The sequence below is a fragment of the Hirundo rustica genome, chromosome 24 (genome assembly GCF_015227805.2).
Source record: "Hirundo rustica isolate bHirRus1 chromosome 24, bHirRus1.pri.v3, whole genome shotgun sequence".
Lineage (NCBI taxonomy): Eukaryota > Metazoa > Chordata > Aves > Passeriformes > Hirundinidae > Hirundo > Hirundo rustica.
In genome coordinates, this window is record NC_053473.1 from 4,494,351 (window position 1) to 4,517,794 (window position 23,444).

The 23,444-nt window shown below is 42.5% G+C and overlaps 1 protein-coding gene across 2 annotated transcripts; it reads left to right on the forward strand.

The window, feature by feature from the left end:
• Nucleotides 1–120: 120 nt before the first annotated feature.
• On the forward strand, nucleotides 121–23,444 carry ST7L (suppression of tumorigenicity 7 like). Of its 2 annotated transcripts, XM_040085338.1 has the most exons (16): nucleotides 121–352; nucleotides 1,789–1,871; nucleotides 2,788–2,947; nucleotides 3,460–3,514; nucleotides 4,029–4,144; nucleotides 5,965–6,043; nucleotides 6,838–6,992; nucleotides 7,117–7,214; nucleotides 7,633–7,747; nucleotides 9,515–9,587; nucleotides 10,307–10,409; nucleotides 13,520–13,670; nucleotides 13,810–13,902; nucleotides 16,489–16,628; nucleotides 22,611–22,680; nucleotides 22,909–23,444. In XM_040085338.1, the coding sequence occupies exons 1-15, from the start codon at nucleotides 151–153 to the stop codon at nucleotides 22,662–22,664; spliced, it is 1,677 nt and encodes a 558-aa protein (XP_039941272.1). In that variant the 5' UTR covers nucleotides 121–150; the 3' UTR covers nucleotides 22,665–22,680; nucleotides 22,909–23,444. The 2 variants fall into 2 exon arrangements, with proteins under 2 accessions (XP_039941272.1, XP_039941273.1); XM_040085339.2 differs by lacking the exons at nucleotides 22,611–22,680; nucleotides 22,909–23,444 and adding an exon at nucleotides 18,148–18,858 and having other exon boundaries at nucleotides 151–352.

The following is a 23,444-nucleotide window of genomic DNA, read 5'->3' on the forward strand; positions in this document are numbered from 1 at the left end:
CCGGGGATCCCGGCTGTGGTGTCAAGGACGATCGGTCCGCGCTTCGCCCTGGAGCGGCGGTGATGGGGCCGCTGAACCGGCTACCCGAGCTGGCGGAGCCCCGCCTCGGTGCTTGTCCCTCCCCTGTCCCAGCGTGCCCCGCCGGCGGTTATGGCGGAGGGCAGCGGCGGCGGTGGGAGCGGCCGGGGGCCGCCGTGCCTCGGGGCGGCCTCGGCGTTCCGGCGCTGGGAGCAGCTGCGGCGGAGGGCTGCGACGCCCTGGGCCCGCGGGCTCCTTGCCGTGGCCGCCGGGCTCGGGCTGCTGTACGCGGTGCTGCGGGTGCCGGTGCGACTCCGGGACGGCCTGGCGGCGGGTGAGAGCGGCAGGGGCGGATGGCGCCGGGCGGAGGCGGACCCTGCCTGTGGAGCCGGGCGTGCGGGCAGGGCGGGCGTCCCGAGCATCCTGGGCTGGATCGGGAATAGTGTATCCCGGGGAACCGCGGCAGCGAGCGTCCCGCTGGGCTGGGTACCGGCGAGCGGCTCCGCAGGTGCTGTGTCCAGGTCTGGGAGCCTCCATTCAGGAGGATCGTTGAAGGGCTGGAGTGTGTCCAGAGAAGGAAGCGGATCTGGAGAAGATGTGGGGCGCCAGGAGTGGCTGAGTGAGCTGGGGGGGACTCAGCCTGGAGGAGAGGAGGTTCGGGGGGGACCTCGCTCTTTACAACTCCCTGACAAGAAGGGTTGAGTTAGAGTTAGGGTTGGGTTAGGGTTAGGAAGGGACAGCCAAGGGGGATCAGGCTCTGCTCCCAGGGAACAGGGACAGGACAAGAGGAAACAACCTCCAGCTGTACCAAGGGAAGTTCAGGTCGGACATCAGGGAGAATTTCTTAATGAAAAAGTCGCCAGGCATTGGAATGGGCTTCCCAGGAGGTGCTGGAGTCCCTATCCCTCGTGGTACCCAGGGACTAACTGAACCTGGCGCTCAGTGCTCCGGTCTTGTTGACAAGGTGGTGACAGATCACAGGCTGGACTCGATAAGATCTTTCCCTGAGTAACTGATATTCCTGTGCTGTGAGTCTCTCCCAGCGGTGCCTGCGGGCTGCTCGTGCATCCGAGCTTCACTCAGTGACACGCTGAGCTCATCACCTAACCCTGGGCAGGGGACACTGCTGAGGACTGGGCACTCCTGGGGCAGCTGAAAGCCGCCAAGGCGCTGCCCCAGTGCTGCTGCTGGGGTTCTGTCAGTCTGTCAGGCTCCAGCCCTGCCCTGGCCGCCACCGCCCCTGTCCAGCCTGTGCTGGTGGCAGGTGACAGGGCTGATGTGCAGGTTGAGTCCAAACCGTGGCCAGAGCACCACTAGGTAACTGCATCCCCTGCCTTGTGCTCTCGATAGTAGGAGGGAGAAGTCTGTGGAAAATGTATGTTGGCACTGAATATAAATTTGCATCAAAACAGGATGATTTTGTCTTAAAGTGAAATAATACATTAAATTGTTGTGGTCCACCAGCCACTGTATGGGTGAAACCATAAGATGCTTTGTCCAGAAATGTACAGTGTGGTTTTGTTGTGGTTTGTTGTTGTTGTTGTTGTGTTGTTTTTTTTTTTTTTTTTTTTTAATATAAAAATTGACTGTCACAGGTAGATACAAACAAAATAATCGGTGGTAAGGGTTCCCCTAACAGCGTAGCATTATAAAGCTACTAGGGCTATAGTATACTATATATTTGCATGCTATTCAACATTCTTTAATAGACAAGCTATTTTTGTTTTTCAGTTCTACTTATTAAGTCTTTGATTTTGTTTCTCTTAACAGTGACTGTGTTCTTAAGCACTTTGACTCCAAAATTCTACTTTGCCCTTACAGTAACTTCGAGTTTTATATCTGGACTGATATTTGTAAGTAGTCCACTTATTTATTTTTTTTTAAACAACTTTAGCACCTCTCAGATGACTTTATGAGGGGTAAAGGGAATTAATATCAGACTCTAGAGGGTGCCTTTGTGCTGGGAAGGAGCTTCTCTGATGTATTGTTGCAGATCTTTTGCTGTGTGTGTTGTGTGTTGGGACTGCATGAGTGTGAGGAAATAACTTGTAGGGAATGCCAGAATGGTTTAGCTGCTCTGACAGCTGCTCCCTTGGCTCCTGTCACTGGTCACCAGAGAGGAGAGACCAGTACCTGATCCAGGGCTGACAGTTTGATGTAGTCCTTGAGGGCTTGTGGTATGCAGGTATTTTTAATAGCCTCAAAAAGAGGTGATAATATTTTTGGCCCAAAATTTCTGCTAAATGACTGTCATTGCTGTTAACTCAGCCCTGTCTCTTTGTTAGCCTCTCCTCTCTGGTTAGCAGAACGTCTCAGTTTAATGAGCTGCTTTATCCTTTATTCTTTTAGATTATTTTTGTGAAATAAAAAAAACTACACTTGTGTTGAATACTATAAATTTGGTACTACAGGTAGGGCTACGACTTGAAATACCCTCACCAGAAAAAAAGAATATGATGGTTTTTTGCTTCTGGTCCCAGTTTCCCTATAGAGGCACTTCTGAAAGGGTTTATCAGTTACCTAGTGACCTGGGGAGGGAGGAACATAGCATTTGACTAAAATTTTGCTGTTTTTTTCCATTCTCTTTCACATTCTTTGAGTGATCCTGCATGACAAGACAGGCCAAAGCAGATCATTAATGTCACTCTGTATGGAGATAACTTCCATCCCTGATCATTTGCAAGGGGGTGAACTTGCTGTGAACGCTCTTCATCCCTCACGTTTGTGTCACCTGAGGAAATTTCTGGTGCTTTTTTCCTCCTGTGGCAGGTGTTTGAGTGGTGGCACTTCAGGAAATACGGCACATCCTTCATTGAGCAGGTTTCTGTGAGCCACCTGAGGCCCCTCATCGGGGGTGCAGAGAGCAGCCCCCCAGCCCCAGCAGCTTTCTCGGCGGGGGAGAATGAGAGCGGCAGGCAGAACATGCCAGGTGATTCCTGACTCCAGGAGCTTTCCTTAACCTTTGAGGTGGCCTTTTCATGGCTTTGGCTTGTAAAAAATGGACAAAGCCTACATCTTACAAAGCGTTTTGTTAGTAGTGGTAAAAATAAGTTAAATAATAATAATGTGGTGTTTTTTTTTTTTTTACTCTGAAGCTTTCATTGTTAAAAATATGATTTAGAAAATGTTATACATTTAGCTAAAACAGTTTCAGTAGCATTAGTTTTTTACTGTTCTAAATATGTGCGAGGTAAATATTGCACGAGTGTACATACGTGCATTGCTTAATCTTCCCACCCTGTGCTTTTGTGCTCCAGCAAGGCTGGGGAGCAAAAATATGTATGGAATAGCAGAAGTTTAAGATGATGATGATTGCATAATAATAAAATTAACGATGCTTTTGAAAGTACAACTGCTTTTGCATTACTGCATTTTAATGCCAAGGTAATATTTCCCACGCTTTTAATTTCAAAAGTACTTTTTCTTTTTTTTATTCCTCAGAGTGCAAAGTGTGGCGAAATCCTCTCAATCTTTTCAGAGGGGCAGAGTATAGCAGGTATTAATTATCTTGTTTTCCACTGCATATTTTTAAATTTAATCGGGGGTATGCACATAACTTCTTCACAGAGCTTGCACTGGTAATGTCAGGAGACAGCTGGAGACCTGCAAGATTATAGGGGTGATTGATACCAGTCCTGTGTTTAAAAGGCACCAAGCCAAGCTTTGGCAGTTTCAATGTTAAGAACAAAAATATTGCTGTAATATCAGGGCTTTATGAGAGTAAAGTAGGAAAAAAGACTTTATTCAGAGGTCAAGACAGTGATTCTCAATCTAAATTCTCTTTTATTAAACTATATTGTAAGTCTCCGAGTATCACTTCATGGGAAAAGCTGCTTTCTAGGAAGTTGTTTAGAACTTTACAGATTGTTGAACAGTAGTACTTGAAACTTTGTTTTAGTAGCTTTAGTGTTTTTTTACGGATTTTCTGCACTAGGCACATCAGATATCCCCTTGGTATCAGCATTGCTAATTACTAGGAATGCCTCTTACTGAAATTTCTGCTGTTTTAGGTACATGTGGGTGACTGGGAAGGAGCCTCTTACTTACTATGACATGAATTTGTCAGCTCAAGATCATCAGACCTTTTTCACATGTGACACAGATGCCCTTCGGCCTTCAGACACAGGTACTGATGTCTGTGCAAGGTGTGTAAGTGTTGGACAGTGTCAGGTGTGTGTTTTTAGTGAATTTCAAAGTACCGTGTCAAATGCTTTGTGAAACTGTAGCATTTCTCGAGTACTAAAGAGGTTTCATTGATGCAGAGGATCACAGAGTAGTTTGGGTTGGGAGGGACCTTAAAGCCCATCCAGTTCCACCCCCTGCCCTGGGCAAAGACACCTTCCACTGTCCCAGGCTGCTCCAAGCCCTCTCCAACCTGACCTTGAAATTTAGTGAAATTTAATGGAAAGATGTTGTTTCATGTTGTGCATTCTCTACAGCTTTCGTGCTGTCAGGGTCCTGACATTTCTGAAAATCTCACACATTTCTAATAATTAACACAATATTGCAAACCTGGATTATATTCTCAACAGCCAGAACGTGGTCTCATTTAAACCTTAGTAATGAATAGTGCGGTCTCCAGATTTTTTTTTTTTCCTTGTGTTCCACATGTTTAGTGCAGAAAATGTTCTTTACCTGGTTATTGTCAGTGTGGGTGTGAATTATTGTCAATTTGTCACATTCCGGAGGTGTTCCTTGTCAGCTGGCTGTGACATGTTTGATATGAAAGATGTGTTTTTATTTCACAAAAGGGAGTGAATTGTCTCGCTTGCTGAGCCAAGACTAATATTTTGTTTCCGAAAGAAAACTCAAATATTTTTCCACGTTATTCTTGCTTGACAGCAGGAGGTTTTGTTCCAAAAGAAACATGTATAGATTCTTCAGTTTTCTTATCGTCCTTGAGATAGGCCAGATATGGAACTCCATGAACTTTCGGAACTGGTTTTTAGTGTGGAAGTTAATAGTCCTGCATAGAAAATGGTAGCTCTGAGTGTGTTGTTTTCCTTGAAGTTGGTTTTCAGTTTGTGTTTTCCAGTGTTACCAAATGGAGGCACGAGGGGGAGGGGTTTAGAGTCATTGCATTGAAATAATTTTGAACTCAAGTTGTAGTTCAAAGGACGCTTCTGAATAGATTTCACCCTTTTTACTTGTTCCCTAGAACACTTTCTAATAAGCTGATAAATTCATATCTTGAATTGACTTTGCTGTGTGATGCTACTCAAATGTGCTTTGTAAATTGAAAAAGAAATCGTTAACCCTTTATATGACAGTTGTCTAATAGCTTGGTTTGGAGAGAACCTTAAAGCTCATCCAGCTCCACCCCCTACCATGGCAGGGACACCTTCCACTGTCCCAGGCTGCTCCAAGCCCTGTCCAGCCTGGCCTTGGGCACTTCCAGGGGCAGCCACACTGCTCTGGGCAACTTAATATTTAAGTACAAAACTCTACCTGTGCAAGACACCACTTACTCCATCACTATTTTCTTTGAAGTTCTGTTTGAAAGCTTAAATTTAAGTTCTGTGCAGGTCTTTGCAAGAACCTGTGTTTTAACAATTGCTCCTGCCAAGCTTTCAACAAGTCTTGGGAAATGTTTCCAGAAATCTGTAGCAATTTAGAAATTGTACATCTGCCTGGTTGTGTAAGCTGTTTCTGTGCTCTGTGTAGGAGTTCTGAAATGGTCAGTGAGGAATCTTCCTGGTGGTGTTGCTTTCTTAAATGAAATTTGGGGCGTCATGAGCTGTCGCAAGAATTTGATGCTTGGTAGGAGCAGGCTGAATTTAGGACGCTTGTTCTTCCTATAACAATTGTACAGCAAACAGGAACTTTCAGGCTGGAAGGGAGTGTTAATTAGAGCTGGCTCCTGTCAGCCAGTGTGGCCTCCACTGGCTCCCAGGGCTTTCGCAGGTGTCCATGTCCCTCACCAGCCTTTCCATGGTTTTTTTGCAGTTATGCAGAAAGCGTGGCGAGAGAGGAACCCGCAAGCCCGGATTAAAGCAGCACATCAAGCCCTAGAGTTGAACAATGAGTAAGTTTATAAGTTCAGTTGCTGTGTTTCTGGTGTGAAGGATTAAGTGAGCACACTGTCAGTTTCTTCGTCTAATTATGCACTTTTAGCAAAGTTCTGAATGCTTAAGGGGAACTCTTTGGACTGGGAATTGCACTTGGGGCTGTAAATTGCCCTGAAGTATTGAACTGTTCTACAAAGAACATCTTTTGTGCTGCTTTTTTTGTTAAAGCGTTGTATTAATGGCAATAACAAATGAGAAATCTTATTCAGCTATAGAATGGTCTTAACTGAACATAAGAGAATATATTTCAGAGATGGCCTCTTGGTAGAACTGTATTTGGAATTCACAGATGGACTCCTGTAAAGGATTTAAAAGAACTCTGTAGCATAAACCAAAGAATTTCATCCACAGCTGTGATCTGCTTTGTTATGTTGTCTTGTTATTTTTGCATAAAATGTTCTAAAACCTCCTGGTTTTGAAAAAGCAAACCAAACGAAAAACCTTTCCAGACAATTACAGACCATTTTACAGTTTCAAGGAAAATAATTTAACTTGCTTTAACAATTTTTTTCCTTTGCTTCTTCACCAAATGAGAGGTGTGTGTGTGTGTGTTTTACTGTAAAATGGAAAAGGTTTCTTTTTTCCTGTCAGTGCCCCTTTGAACTCAAGTCAGTATTTTGGAATTTTAATATTGTCAGTGCTTACATCTTAAACAGAAGTGAATCTTGCCCATTTCTAATGCTTCTAACACTTACTAAAAACGCTAAACTTCCTCCCTCAAAATAGCTAGCAGTTTTTTCTCTTATTTCAGTTGTGCTACTGCATATGTCCTCCTGGCTGAGGAAGAAGCAACAACCATTGTGGATGCTGAGAAATATTTCAAGCAGGCTCTGAAAGCAGGAGAAATGATTTACAGAAAATCTCAGAACTGCCATTCTCAGAGCCCCCAGCATGAAGCACAGCTGAGTAAGGACTTTGAATCACATAAACTCTTGGGTTTGTGTGAGCAGAAATGTAAAGCTAAAGCTATAATGAGGAGAGGTAAGGATTGAAACTGGTAGACTAATATTTTGTTTGTCTTTGTAATCAGGAAGAGACACCAATGTATTGGTGTATGTGAAAAGGAGACTAGCTATGTGTGCCAGGAAACTTGGAAGAATACGAGAAGCGGTAAAAATGATGAGAGATGTAAGTAAAAGTAAAAAAACCCCTGAGTTAACCATTGTTTTCAGTCACATTGTCCTAATTGATGGTTTTAAGTTCATTTCTAGGCATCATAATTAATCTAATCGAATTATTTTCCCATGAGGTTTGCACATCATGATTGGATGGGGCTTTGAGTAACCTGGTCTAGTAGGAGGTGTCCCTGCCCTTCTGCTGTGGCAGGGCTTGGGATGAGATCAGCTTTGATTGCTTCCAACCCAAACCATTCTGTGATTTTATGAAATGATGCAGTTCTTTTCATGCTGCTTCCATGCCAGTTCCTTACACTCTGAAACAACAGATCATTAAAAAAATCATAGATTATTGTACTGATTTCTATTAAGTGTTCCAGTGGTTCAGCTGCAATTCTACATGTAATTTATTTCTCTTTACTGATTTGCAGTTGATGAAAGAGTTTCCACTCCTCAGTATGCTGAATATCCATGAAAACCTCCTAGAGGCCCTTCTGGAGTTACAGGCTTATGCAGATGTCCAGGCAGTTTTAGCCAAGTATGATGGTAAGTGATGTTTGTTGGAAGATCTGGGTGTTTTTGCGTAAGAGCGTGAGTGAGGTGGGCAGGGGATGTCTGTCCACAGGCAGGAGTGTCCCCATGACCTCAGCAAGGTGAGCAGATTCCCTTCCTCAGTAACAAATACGTGCTTGCAGAGTGCAGGTCGAGGTCTCCTCTTGACTGCTGAGCTCAAATTTAGGCAAATTAAATTGCATATGAATTACTTTTAAGTTACTTCTAATCTGTAAAGAAATCCTTGCTTCAATTCAAGGATTACTTTAATTAATCTCTTCTACATCCCTGGTTATGCCTAAATTCATCAGCCTTTTCTGGATATGCCTAAATTCATCAGCCTTTTCATAGCCAGCACATAGCCCTGTGAGTAACTGATGTAAATAAGCTGGAAAAGGTTTTTTTGTTTCGACCTTTTTGTCATCTTCCAGGCTTGGTCTCATGCTTCTGTGATACTGAGATTGCTCCTCAAGAGAGTAGCAGTGTGCAAACATGCTGCTGCCAGAGATCAGTGGTGTGCATCAAATGATGATGTTTGCTTTCATTTCCCATCTCAGTAGGTTTCAGATATTGTATAAATCTAAAGAAAGGTTAACAAAATATATACTTATTTTTTATTGCCTTCAGTTTTGCCACCTGGATAGTGCCCACTTCATGAGTGTACAGTGGGCTGCTGTCAGAGCAGGGCCTTAAAGCACCTGTGGAATGGAGGGACACAGCAGTATTTTATTACAGTTGTTCTCAGAAGTTGTTGAGTTCTCTCTTATGTCAGTTCTTCATTGCCTTAGGGAATCAAAGCTATATTTTAGCCCTAATCCTGTGCCACTTGTGCATGGCCAGCCTAGCACCCTGCTCCCATTCCTTGATCCTCTCCTGGGTGGATTCTTTTTAATTTATGAAAACCGTTTGCACTTTGCCCAGTGCTCCTTTCTGTTAATACCAGGAATTGTGACGCTTTCTTAAGAAAGCATTGCTGACTTTTTTCTGAGCATCTGGAAAAACGAGCACAAGCTTCAAACTCCCTGCAGCACCCCTGTGTTTTGCCTGACACAACAGCCAGACTTGCAGTAAGTGATGGACAGGCCCAGGATGGGATTTACAAAAAAAGCAAGAACCATCTGACTATACACAACATGGTACTTGGGAATTAGACCCCAGACTTTGTCTGCTTTTAAAGTAAACTTACACTGTGGAGTGCTAACCTTCTAATCTGTAATTGTCAGCTCAGACTTGGCTTCAGATACTCTACAAAGCTACAACTGATAGAATTTTCCCCCGTGGAACCGCAGAGGAACGGAAATTGCGTTTTTGTTAAAATTCATCTACCTGTCTGTAGTGTAATTCTTCGCAGTCAGCTTCTGGTCAGTCTCTCAGTATTGTATAAAACTGTGTTAATGTACAGTTGCAAAATTAAGTAAAGATTAGAAGCTTAGTTTAAATCTTTGTGGGTTACCACAGGAAATACATTCTGTTCTTAAGTGCATTTATATATGCATTTCTCTTTGGATTCAGTTTCATTGTGATTGTACATTTAGAAGCAAAATATTACTCCCACCACCTAAATACCACTTCGAATTTTCAATCTGAAACTGACTGGTGACTGTGCAAAGAAATTCAGTTTCTAATCACAGCTGAGATGTTCCAGATGTTCCATTCATTGTCTCCCATTCCCAAGGAGAACTCGAAGGATGTGGCTTTAAAATGTTTGTATTGCCTTAGAATCTTAGAGCTTTAATAAGTAATTATTTTATTTTATCACAGATATCAGTCTTCCCAAATCAGCAGCAATATGTTACACAGCAGCTCTGCTAAAAGCCAGAGCGGTTTCAGAAAGGTAAGCAAGGACATATGTGAAAACAACGGTTTGTTGCTAATTTTGGGTTTTGATGTAAAATATGAAGGGAAAAGGTCTAAATCTGTTATGTTTTAAAATTACTTCTAATCTGTAAAAAAATCTTTGCTTCGATTCAAGGATTAATTTAATTTTTTAATCCTTTTTACATCCCTGCTGATGCCTAAATCTGTAGCAGATACATTTCTGAGAGCAGGTTGAGTGTATTTATATATACACATACATTTGTGTGCGTAACAAAACACAATTTAAAACTACTCTTAAGCATCCATAAAGTTCGTACAGGTGAGGATGTTTCTCACAAGCCCATGTATTGGCCAAGTGCTTTGGTATAAATTCTGTTTTCAGTGTTTTGCTTTCAGGGATTTGTTTTTTGGGGTGGGTGCAGGATATTTGTGGTAGTTGCTGCTGGCATTTCTCTGTGGTCTGAGCCCAGCCCCACCTCCCAGCAGGTGATGCTGGAACAGGGAGCTGAAAGTCAGGGCACTCCCCTGACAGGATTGAATATGAATTTTCATATGTGGGCATGGAGAACAGTAAGATACCTGACTTAACATGAACATTTTTCTCCCAGAAAGGTTTGTTTATCTTTCTTTATAAATCAGCCAGTTTTTAATGAACTCCAAGCTTGCAGCGCAGATAAACACCTGGTTAGCAGTTATTATTTATTACTTTTGTTCAAGGTGGGTTTTTCCCTTCAGGTTCTCCCCAGAAACTGCCTCCAAGAGAGGGCTTAGTACAGCAGAAATCAATGCTGTGGAAGCAATTCACAGAGCTGTGGAATTTAACCCTCATGTTCCAAAGGTAAGAGTATTTTACTTCCTATTGGACCACTTAAGTACATACACAAGTAATGTGTTCTGAAAAATACCATATTATAATATAATTTTCTTTTGGGAGCCTTTCTAGCCATGTATAGTCTTGAATTTTGTTATAACTCCAGCCATGGGGTTGTTAAGAACATTAGGATTTATATCATAAATGTTTTGTGGCTTTTTTTTTTTTTAAGTAATAGCTGATGTTCAAACAGGGGTTTTTGCACAAAAATTTAAACTTGGAATTTTGGAAAAATACAGTAATGTATCACTGAAGGCGCTTTACCCTCAGTAAGGGTGGACGTTAATAAATATAAATTTAGATATTTAAAATCACAAAATAATCACACAATGATTTGTGTTGGAAGGGACCTTAAAGATATCTCATTCCAGCGCCCTGCTTCCAAGTCCCTGAAGCCAAATAAGTTCTCCAAACAATAATCACTCCAGTATTCCAAACCCCTTTACTCTGCTGGGCTTTCAACCACGGCTCCATGGTCATTGAAAGATCTGCAGTCACTTATTTTCTCCATCCACGTGTAAACAAGATTAAGAGTCTGTATCACCACAGGCTGTAATTTAACGGCCGTCATCGAAACGCAGATTCCACGGAGCATTGGGTGAAAATAACATCTTGCACCGCTTTTTACTGTACTGGTGATGCTTCCAGGGTGAAACCTTGAGGCAGGAGCTTGGCTCAGTGCAGGGTCTAATCCTCTGCAAATGATGCTGGAGCCCCAGTGGCTGCTGCTGGGGAGGCTGGAATGATCCGGGCGCTCCGTTCTGTCTGCCTGTCCAATCCAATAGAATGTGCACTGAGGAAGCTAATTGCTGGGAGAAATTGCTGCTTGTTTGCATGACTGATCAAGAGCGTGGCAAGTTCATTTCAGACAGTCTCAGACAGATTTTTCTTTAGCCTCTGCCTTTAGGGGCAGAAGATTATAATGCATTATCATTATCTAAAAGTCCTTTTGTTTTGGGTGTCCTCCAGTTGTTTCTGGAGCCTCATATACCTTTTTAAAAGAAGTTAGAGATGGTTTCAAACGGGCTGTTGTTAAAATATGGTCTGTAGTTCTGCAGACAAATTCAGAAACTGATTCCAGGTTTCATTAATTTGATTTTCTCTTCTAATTGTACATCTATCCATTCTTCATGGGTTTTTTATTACAATATTGTCTTTAGGCACCAACTGGTTAGATGACAGAGCAGAATTTTAGTGGTGCAGGCTATTTAAAACTCTGAAGTGTTCATGGTCAAAGCAAACAAATGAAAAAGGGCAGAGAAGTGAAGCGACTTGTCCAGTGGATCACAGAGGGGGAAGAGAATCTGATCTTTGAATTTCCACTCTGTTCTGTCCCATAGACTAAAAATGGGTATGTAAAGCAGGAAGTCCCTCTGTTCACACATCTGATTGCATAAGGAAAATAAAATAAGGTTTGTTCTCTTTGTTCTGCTTTTACAAGGCTGGGGTTTGTTTGGAAAGTTAGAACCAGCTAGAAACGTGGTCCTCTTAAGCCATTTCAAATTAGAAATCTGGAACTGCATTTTGGTACTTTATGAAACAGTCTTTTGCAGTCATGTTCTGAATATCTTAGAGATTTTTATCACGTCTAAGGACTTCGAAACCTTCAGTTCAGTACTGAGATGCCTTCAGCACTGACACCTTGCCTGTTTTATGCTTAAACATGGATGTGAAAACCTGCCAGCCTGGAATTTTTCTGTGTTTATGTGGTAACATAGGCTCAGAGAGAGCCAAAGCCTGGAGCTGAGCGTTGGAGTGTTGTGGCAATACTTGCAGTGGGGCTTCACCACCACTGCTGGATTTATATTCCCAGTTAGCATAATGGAAAAGTGGGCACTGTGGAGAGCATGAGGAGTCGGGTCAGGGGTCAGATATTTGAGACCATTTTCCCACAGCAGTGCTGTGTGAGTGATCCTTTACTGTGTTAAAAAAAAAAAAAAAAAATTGAAGAGGATTAGAGAGGATTAGCAAGAATATTACCCTCCAGAGTGCAGGCCCAAGGCACTGGGAGAAGAACCTAGCCAGGCAGCAAATGTGCTTTATTTGGCTGGGGCACAACCCCTCCTACATTCCTTGAAGAGTCTGAATGGGAAAAGTTAAGTCCTCAAACTGGATTAGTAAATAATCTCATAGTTTGTGGCATCTGCTGAAATAAATCGGTGAGTTAGCTGCATTCTTACACTTTGGGGGACACCCCAAGGAATTGCCAGCTACGTTGATCAAAGATGTGGATTAACTTTGGCTGTTATTGAATGAGACACTGTGTGGTAGGAGAGGACAGCTCACAGGTAAATACTGGAGCTGAAACTGTCATTTCATTCTTGTAAGAAGTAGTCATCTGTTTTTAAAAGCTAAGTTCAAATGGATACCTGACTTTTTTAATGTGCCATGAGAAAATGTGGTACATTAGAAAAAATTGCATGTTTTGTGTTGCAAAGAAATAGGAAATGATTAATCCTTGTGCTCTTTGACCCCTCTGAGCATCAGATTTTCTGCTGATGGAGGAAGAGGGCTGAAATTAAAAAAAATCTGAAATCAAAGATACTTTGTGGGAGCCCGGTAAGACCACATTAAAAGAAGATTTTCCCGGGTTTGGTTTATTATTATTCTTTTGGTTAGCACACTGACACTTTCAGGTTTGCTGCTCATACTTCAGAGCTAACAAGTCCTCAACCTCCTACATTGAAGCTTTCGGTGATGAAGTAATGAGCAAAAATACCTTTGGTTTGGGGTTTTATACCAGCCTAAATTTGTCCCTCATTGGTGTTGCACCTGCAGCATTATCCTTAGTGTTTGTTCCACAAGAATGTATTTTTATTTTGTCTTATGCCATATGTTTTTTCTTGATTTTTTTTTTTTTTTTGTGTGTGTGTGTATGAAAGACTAATTTAAGAGTCACATACACAGGAGTGTGTTTTGCTGCTTTTCATTTCTCACTCAGTGCAGCCTGGCTGCTGTGTGGTAGAAGCTGGCCCCTTTTACACCCAGTTATACCTAAAATGATCATTTATGTTTCACAATGAAAGGGTTTGGAACATTCCATGTAACCAGGTGTACTTGCCATTTTTTCCTTTCAGTATTTACTGGAAATGAAAAGCCTAGTGCTGCCTCCAGAGCACATTCTGAAGCGAGGGGACAGTGAGGCAGTAGCGTACGCTTTTTTTCACCTCCAGCACTGGAAGAGGATAGAAGGGGCTCTAAACCTGCTGCACTGCACGTGGGAAGGCAGTAAGCATCTCCTTTTATTCTTTTCTGTACAGTAGACTAGTCTCTCTGCCTTTACCCCCCTCTGGCGTGGTTGGTTGTCTTTGTGAGAAGCTGGTTGCCTGATGAGGTACAGATCTAACGTCACTCACCCTTTTTGCAGCGTTTAGGATGATCCCATACCCATTAGAGAAAGGACATCTTTTCTATCCCTACCCAAGCTGCACAGAAACAGCAGACAGAGAACTGTTGCCAAGTAAGTGGTTTCTAAGCAGTAATGATAATAAAACACAGGCTAAGGACATATTCAGTTTGTGGTATTCTGTATTTACCTTACTGTGATTTTTTTTTTAGCTTGAGCTTCCTGTGAAGGGGGTTCAGCTATTTGTTGATGTCCCTCCCAACAGATCCTGAAGCACTTGATGTGTGTGTGGTAAATGTCAGCTTGATGCTGTAATAGCCCGAGTCCTTCAGAGATGAAATCTGTGTGTGGTACATTCAGACTGAGTCTGGCCAACCTTGAGAATAACAAAACTGACCATTTGTTAAAAATGCTTTTAAAAGAATTCATGGATTTGACTGCTGTTGTAGCAATGAATCAGTCCGTGATTCCAGTTCTGCACTGGATATCCAGTAAAACCTGTCTGTGATCTTACAGAGAATCTTTGCTTAATCTGGAGCTTCACAGACCATGGATTGCTTTCTGTTGTTAGTTCAATGGTCTATTCATCTGCTGGCTGCCTCCTGGAACTTTTTATACATATATTTCTATGGATTTATACTAATATTTGATACTGAAGAGTAAGTCTTATCCAGCTGCTCTTTCCTTCAAGGTTACTTTATGCAGTTATGAACCCTTGGGCAAGACAAATAAACTCGATCATTACTGCCTGTACTCATGATATTTAGGAAAATAGCATTAATTTAGATTAGAATGGAGCTGTTAATTATACATCTTAATTGAATTCCTTTGAGGTCGGACTTCTATATCTTGAAGAAACACAATTCCCCAGGGACTGGAAAGGGCTACTGCAAAAGCACCAGCAGCCCTACAGAGACCACAGCTGTGGAAAGGAAAACTGCACAGACGTGTTTCTATTTAAAAGCCTGAAGTTATATTTAAAATGTGTAATTTAAATTTGCCCCCAGACTGCTTTAAATTACTCATTTCTCACTTATGCAGGATATTGCACAAGGAATTCCTTGGTTAGCAACTAACCCTAAATTGTAGACTTCCCAGCATAATTAAACACCAACACATGCAGATATTTCAACAGGATCACTCACGCATTCCTGTTATGTTTTAAATATAAAACTACCTATAAATAAAATCATCTTAACACTTTTATTGCAGTACTTCCTCAAGAAATCTTGGCACCTCATTTAAAAATTTTATCTATTTAAAATAACCTTGACCAAATCAATGATTTGAAAAACGTGGATTGGTCTGATGAGTAACGCTTCTCAAATGTCTGTGAACGTATAGAATTAGCTTTAGTTGTCTTTACCTATTTTGAATTTGGTTTTAATTTCCCAGTGTAGGAAAAGCTACTGCAAAAAGAATTAGTTCCTATTTTTTAAACACTTGCCTGAATTACATTGCTCTGTGTTGTAGAAGTGAGGTGAGTTTCTATATAGCAGGAATCTCTAGGTACCATTAACATCTCTTATGGGTGTTAGACATGGATCTCCAAATATCCTACTTAATTGTGCTCCAAAATCGATCATTAAAACCAAAACAAACCTTGAGCACTTTGCCATTAATGAGTTGCAAGAGCACAAGACACTTTGCTGGGTTTACTCTTCTAATGGTGCTTTAATGTGCTAGCATTCAGAAGCAGTAACTGGGAGGGTAAAGTGTCTTTTTCCTCCACAGACTTCAGTTTAAAAAAGAATACAATTGTATTTTCTCATTTTACAAAAAAAGGCTCATTTATAATTTTATGTTTTTGTTAGATTTTAGAAACAGCTTGTCAAAGAAGGGCAGTCCTCTTATAATTACTTACGTCTATAGAAACGATTCTTTTTCTTCATTTAAAAATCTTTTCAAATCATTGGATGGAAATCAGAGCTGCAGGTATCCAGAGCCAGTAAATAATTGCAAATTCACCCAGCAGGTCCTCGGCGAGTGACCAGTAGTAGTGTTGTGAGTGCTGAAAGCTCCACATGCCACCCTTAGCCTGGCTAATCACCTGCTTTGGATTTTGTTACCAGAGATTGGAAATTGCAAGGAGCTGCTATGTACAGAATTTATAACCCAGTCCTGGTGCTGTTTTCTTTGAGCTCTGCTCTGTCAGCTGCTCTGAACAGATTTACTGTAGTCTACAACCAGAATTCTTCAAGAAGTACTAAGAAATATATGTGTATACGACATGCTGGGCGTTTTGTACTTGCTCAGCTTCTTATGGGGTGCAGAGATGTGTTCTTCTTTTTGGGTAACAGGATTAGAGCTGCAGAGAGTTGAAAACACGTGAATTGTTTTAGTTGGTTTGGGTAATTTTGGCAGCTTGTGAACTTTATAGGTGTTCCCTCTGTCCTGTTAGAAAAGTAGGTACCAAAGACTGAGCCTGATGAAATACTTAAAGAATAAAGCCCATGAAAGTGAAAAAGAAGACTGGGAAGAGAATGTTAATAATGCAAACAAATACCTAAAGACTATTAATAATGAAAACAAGCATGTGATGTAGGGGAAAAAGTTTTAAGAAATTAAAGTACTGGAACCTTAGATGTGCTGCAGGAGTCTTTCCTTCTGAAAGTCCAGAAATGAGTTACAAGGCCAAAAATAATTCAGAAAGCAGTCTTTGATTATCAAATGTCAACATTCTTCATTTTTTCCTTTCAGCATTTCATGAAGTCTCCGTTTACCCCCAGAAGGAGCTTCCCTTTTTCATCCATTTCACAGCGGGCCTGTGTTCCTTTTCAGCCATGCTGGCCCTCCTTACCCACCAGTTCCCTGAGCTGATGGTCATTTTTGCAAAAGCTGTAAGTACTCCCTCCGTCATGGGGGCTTCTGAAGGTATCTCGTGAGTTTTTGGGAATTTCAAGGTCCAGGGTGAAGTAGCCTCTAGTCAATCTCATGCTTGTGGAGCATAAATTATTTTACCTGCTTATGTAAGAATCTCGGTAGTGACAAACACATGATGAAGTTTGGGCAAAATGTCTATTTTGTCAAGAGATGAATTGTTACTGTTACACACCACGGCTTTAATTTGCACTCTTAGAGAGCAGCATTTCAGCAAGGCAAAAATTTCAGAGAAATTTTTTCACAGACCACTGTGGTGAGTATGGATTTTATCCTTGTCAGAGTGCACAACTGCAGTGGCAGAGCCTCAGAAATAAATTTGTTGACTGGAGATTTTGAGGAGCAAAAGGCAGGCTCAGCTGCAGGTGAACAGGTCTCTGTGAGCATTGAAACCCCACAGGACAATGTAAATGGAATGGATGAGAACAGGTAAGTTAACTGGGGACTTCAAACCGGGTTCAGAACTGAGTTTAGCTGTCACTACACCTTTTAGGAGCTCAGGCAGTGGGTTTGTATCTCATCTGGTTTCACTTACTAGATGGAGAATGTGTTCAGTGACCGCAGTTCTGTCGTTTGAGTACCTTTTCAAGGACAGAAGTTGGACTCGTTGGTAATAATCTGTGATGCTTTAAATGTATCTTAAATATATCTGTTCCTCTGGGTGCCTTCTGTGCTTGTCTCTTTTCTCCCTCTCTGCCCTGCTCTTTTTAGGGTTTCTTTCCTTTACTTATTTGTTAGCATCTGCTGTCTGTAGCCTTGTCATCTTTCCCTGGATTCTGGAAGCTGAGAAACAAAGTGCATAGGCAGCTTCCCACTCCAGCATCTCAAACTACTCCAGGCAGTAAGTTTGGCCTGTATTGAACTGTGGATCTTCTGCAGTAGAGCAGAGTGGCAAATAAAGAGCTCTGAAGGAAATAATTTATTCTGGCTTTGCTAGTCAAAATAGAAGGGAAAAAACCCTGGCTGGTTTAATGCAACAGGTAATGGAGGCCCAGGAGGAAAGCCGTTCTTTTTTTAAGAATACTTTGTTCCTAAAAGTGTTGCCTTTACTAGTGAGCCCAGTCTGGTGTCCAAGTCATGCAGGTCTGAGAGTGGGGCCTCATTTCCACACAGTGGTGTTGATCTTTATGCTGGAAAATGTAGTTGGACATGCCAGTGACAAATTTCGGCGCTGCTCATAATTGGCTGGATTCATAGTAACTAGGGGCTAACTATCTGCTTGATTAATTCTGTAAGGGCTGCATTAGCAAAGTTGTATGATTTCCAAAGAGATACAAGGTCAAATGTTATGCTAACAAAGAATTGCTTGGTGAAGTTCTCTCTGCTGGGTTTCTTGAACCAAAAAAAAAAGAAAAGTCTTTGTACGATTGAGTTGGCTTTGCAGTTGGGATGTCCAGTGACATGTCCAAGTGTGGGGGGAAAAAAACCTCCCAGGGTTTAGTCATTTGGCAGTGTGTTTATTTTGTTTATTTTCTTTAGGAAAAGATGGATAGTGTCTGTTCAGCTGAAAAAAAAAAGGGATGATCAAGAAGAGTGCTCATTGCCACAGCATTCCGCCAACCAAATCAGTGGTAGCAGGCACAGACAAAGGGGCCCTGGACGCTCTTTGTGGCAGTTTATTATCAGCAAAAGTTGAAATTGTGTGCTGAGATCATCAGGGAAGAAGAGAATTCCGTATTATTCTCTAGAGATTGACACCTGAGAAGGAAATACCAACTTCCAGTATTCTGCTATTTTAGCTGGAATTAATGTTGACTCTGAATAATACTTTAATGATGAAAACTCTTCCATATTTTACTTATTTAGATAATTGTACTCATGATTCCATTCCTGATGTTTTCAGAGGGATTCAGAAAACTTGTAAGAAACAATGATACTCAACATCAAAGTAACATTTCTGGTTTTATTGCTTACAACAGGGGTGTTGCATCTAGATAACTTTTACAGTCGCTTCCAACCCAAACCATTCTGTGATTCTGTGTTTTAGTTAATTGATTGCTTCATTAGTGTAACTACAGATAATGCTGTGATGGCTGCTAACACTTTATACATACTCTGTTGTTTCCTGGAGGTCTGTAATAGCAGCATCTACTTGGATTTTCATACCAAAAATGGAAGATTATCTTCTATTTAATGATACCAGCCTTTCCACTCAAGCATACTGTAATAAAGCAATTATTATTTGCTATATTGAGTATTATATCTTTGAGTAATTCCAGTGCTTTAAAGCTTTTAAAATTATTTTTTCCTGTGTATTTCATTACTTCGAGTATTTTTCATCTTACTTGTTTTTTAATTTATTAAATATAGTACGTAGAGATAATACAGTTTAGCTGGTATATCTGGAGTGCTTTGGCCATAGATAAAAGCAATGCAAAATGTATTTCCAGGAAACCTAGAACACAGTTTTAGGAATGGCAATTGGAAAGTATTGTGTATATGGAATTTTTCACTATAAATCTCCTTAGATTACATTTCAGTTACTTCTTAATCAAACTGTTTTTGCAGCAGTTGAATCCACAGTGAGCTGAACGCCCTCACAAGGGGTTTAAGAAGTTGAATACCTTTCTATTGACTTGAAAAGTCTGAGTTTACATATTTTCATTTGTTAGTGCTTGAGTTTGTTTCCTCCATAATAAATCACGGGGTAAACCTTGGCAAATTGCTAAAAATATTCCAAGTGGCCAAAAATCACAAGGAAGCGTTTACTGGTTCCAATGTATACAGCGTGCTGGAGCATCGGCAGCGGCCGGAGCGCTGGCACCGGCTGCGGGAGCCGCTCCTGCCCCCGCGCTCCCAGCCCCGGGAACCGGCGCCGCCGGGACTTTTGGTGTCTTGCACGGCCCCGGGGCTTCGCAGGTGTCGGGGACTGGTGCTGGCAGAACGTTGAGCGCTTCCTGATGCGGTTAGAAGCTCACGAGGATGCCCAGAGAAGCTGTGGCTGCCAAATCCCTGGAGCGTCCAAGGCTGGGTTGGATGAGGCTTGGAGCAGCCTGGGATAGTGGAAGGTGTCCCTGCCCTTGAAATTAGAAATTAGATGATTTTTAAGGTCCCTTCCAACCCCAACTATTCTGTGATTCCATGCTAACTGTATGAGTTGGTGCTGCTGAGGACAGTGGTAGAGGATCCACTGCAGTACCAGTGCAGGTGCTTCCTGGGCCTCGCTGCTTGTTTCATTCCCATTTCTGATCTCTTGGAGCATCACACTGTTCTTGATCATTAGACAGCTCTGTTTGTGAAGCAGTTACTGTTCAGATTCCTCACAGTAAGTGACAGAAGGGAGCAAGTTATGCACATGATGATAATGTGACCAGCTCTCTGAAAAACATTGCTGGATAACAACTTCTGTTGAAATTGCAGACAAAAGGGTCTGATTGTTTTTTTCATTCAGTGTGAATTTTTATTTCTTAATAATTACACAGATGGAGGACTGGGTGGATGTGTATCATCTTGTGAAAGTGAGGTTGCACAATTCCTTCTGTAATACAAAGACACCAGGAAGTCTGTGAGAACCCCAGTGACAGAGAGTGAGAGCAGGCACTGTAAACAGATGTCAGAAAACACTGAACATACCTTATGGAGAATTATGGAATGGGTTGGGTAGAAGGGACCTTAAGGCTCATCCCATTCCACCCCCTGCCATGGGCAGGGACACCTTCCACTACCCCAGGCTGCTCCAAGCCCATCCAACCTGGCCTTGGACACTTCCAGGCATGGGGTAGCCACAGCTGCTCTGGGCAATTCCAAGCAGATCAATCCCATTTTTTTACATCATAACCTTATGTTACTGGAATAGACCAGGGTAAATTGTTACTAAAGTACTGAAAAAATAGTGGAGAAGTATTCCTGCTGTATCCTACTGAAAACAACTTTCTTTTTCAGGGAATTGGACAAAATCCTAAGACAGTTCCTGTTCCAAAGTGGTTTTATATGGATTGTTTGATACTTTCACAATGAAGAAAGAAGTCATGGGACTTAAATTAAAAATTGGCTAATTTTTTATGATCGTAAGATTAGGAGAAAATATTTTTCATTCTGGCTGTTCCCTAGCTCCCTGATGGAGGATTCCTTGCCATTTTGTCCGTGGCAGCCATCTAGGGACAGAAAACAGGGCAAAGCAGAGCCGTGTCTGGCAAGTCCTGCTTTGTGTGACACTCTGCTTTACTTTAAGAACAAATCCCCCTACCACTTTCCCCAAAGCTCATTAAGTGAGACTGGAGAATTAACTTTTTAGCCAGCTGCTGAACTTTTCATATTTATAAACACTTGAGTCTTTTGCTTATCTAAGAGAAAATGTGTATAGTTTGGAGATGTGCACTTCCCTGCCAATGTGTAATGAGTGGTTCTACACTTGGTAGGGAAAGAAAAGCCTGAAGTTTCCTGTCAGAGCTGAGTGTCGATGCCAAGGGCAAAGGTTTCTTGCCTTGCTAATCTACATCTTAACTCATGCACTTAATGTGAAGGTGCCACACGCAAACAGGGCAGGGAAGAAGCCCACTGCTGGGAAAAGCTCCTACAGCTCATTCACTGCTGTGAATGTTATGTTTTAAAAGCCTTTTTAATGTAATATTTGAGGTTATGATAGAAGCCAGGAGGGCCAAAGTAAAACTTTCAAAGTAAATGAGTCCTGTTGTTGCTAATTCACGAAATGAGGGTTTGCACAAGGATCACCTGAGTGCCAGTGGAATATCTGGGGGATGGGTTGAGAAGGTGCAGGGGAGTTTGCACCATTTGTTTTAGCCTAATCTTACTTCTGGAACTGTTTAGATGGCATCTAGAGTATGGATCCCGTCTGGAAGCACAGACCCGTCTTGGTGGATGGGCTGTTCATTTTGAGTCGGTGACCTGTAAATAATCTGTGCCTAAATATGGAAAAAATGAGGTGATCTTTAAGGTCCCATCCAACCTAAATGGTTCTGTGGTTCTCTGAAATTCCTCTGTCCTGCCCTCCCTAGCCTGTTTATCCCTGAAGGCACAGTGCTGAGCAGCTGGGGGAGCTGCAATGTGCAGGAGTGCCAGTTGCAATGTGCAGGAGTGCCAGTTGTAGTGTGCAGGAATGCCAGTTGCAGTGTGCAGGAGTGCCAGTTGCAGTGTGCAGGAATGCCAGTTGCAGTGTGCAGGAGTGCCAGTTGCAGTGTGCAGGAATGCCAGTTGCAGTGTGCAGGAGTGCCAGTTGCAGTGTGCAGGAGTGCCAGTTGTAGTGTGCAGGAGTGCCAGCTGCAGTGTGCAGGAGTGCCAGTTGCAGTGTGCAGGAGTGCCAGTTGCAGTGTGCAGGAGTGCCAGTTGCAGTGTGCAGGAATGCCAGTTGCAGTGTGCAGGAGTGCAAGTTGCAGTGTGCAGGAGTGCAAGTTGCAATGTGCAGGAGTGCCAGTTGCAGTGTGCAGGAGTGCCAGTTGCAATGTGCAGGAGTGCCAGTTGCAGTGTGCAGGAGTGCCAGTTGCAATGTGCAGGAGTGCCAGTTGCAGTGTGCAGGAATGCCAGTTGCAGTGTGCAGGAATGCCAGTTGCAGTGTGCGGGAATGCCAGTTGTAGTGTGCAGGAGTGCCAGTTGCAGTGTGCAGGAGTTTTGCAGTGTGCAGGAGTGCCAGTTGCAGTGTGCAGGAGTTTTGCAGTGTGCAGGAGTGCCAGTTGCAGTGTGCAGGAGTTTTGCAGTGTGCAGGAATGCCAGTTGCAGTGTGCAGGAGTGCCAGCTGCAGTGTGCAGGAGTGCCAGCTGCAGTGTGCAGGAGTGCCAGCTGCAGTGTGCAGGAGTGCCAGCTGCAGTGTGCAGGAATGCCAGTTGCAGTGTGCAGGAGTGCCAGTTGCAGTGTGCAGGAATGCCAATTGCAGTGTGCAGGAGTGCCAGTTGCAGTGTGCAGGAATGCCAGTTGCAGTGTGTGGGAATGCCAGTTGCAGTGTGCAGGAGTGCCATCCTAACCCTCGTGCTTTTTGTGCTTTTGCCCAGGTGCTGCGGGTGCTGTGGCCAGTGAGTGCTCCCAGCGTTCTGGCCTCCAGCTGAAGGGACTGCGCCAGGGGTGAGTGGACAAGGCTGGAACTGGGGCTTCCAGAGGGTTTTTCTTCTTCTGTGTGTCTTCATCAATATCTAATGTTTACAACAAGCCTATTTCATGGCATCAGCACCGAAGGGATTGGAATTCTGTTGCCCTGAGGGAAAGACATGGGGTGGTTTTTGTTCATACCTGGAGTCTGCAGAAGGAAGTTGGTTTGGAAACTGAGCTGATTTATTGTTTTGTTTCTTTCAGTGCTTCAGGACTCTTGTTTCACCCTTCATCTTCACTATGGAGCACATTAAGGACCTGCTGCTGTCCAGCCCTGGCATCAGCTGACTCTAGTGTGACTGGAGTGTATTTTCCATGATGGTTTGATTTTATTCTGGTGAGCCTCACTTGGTGGTTGGCTGACCCCCAGCTCTGGGGGCCGAGGAAGAAATCTGGGATCTTCAAACTGATATCCTTGACAGGCTTCCATGTTGATGGTGCTTAACATGGGAATTTCTTCTTTGGCCTTAGTCTGTAATCATCTAAGAAAATAGTTCTTGTTGAGCAATAGTTTATTGCTCTCTAAATCACTGGGACAACTGGAAGCTCATACTTCCTCTGTAAGAAAGGAGAATACACAAACTGAGCAGGTGTTTGGAGTATTGATGCTTCCTCCTCAGCTGCAGATGCACCGGATACTTGGCTTAGATTTAATTTTATAAGCCTTTTTCAAAATATTTGTTAACAGCAAAGTACGGTTCTGCTTTCTTTATTAAAAGGTTGCTACTTAACACATTGAA

Excerpts from the sequence above, each read along its gene's own strand:
- ST7L (XM_040085338.1), top strand. The coding sequence starts at position 151 with ATGGCGGAGGGCAGCGGCGGCGGTGGGAGCGGCCGGGGGCCGCCGTGC. Across the intron at positions 4,145-5,964 it reads CCTTCGGCCTTCAGACACAG|TTATGCAGAAAGCGTGGCGA; the intron begins GTACTGATGTCT and ends GTTTTTTTGCAG. Across the intron at positions 13,903-16,488 it reads AGACAGAGAACTGTTGCCAA|CATTTCATGAAGTCTCCGTT; the intron begins GTAAGTGGTTTC and ends TTTTCCTTTCAG.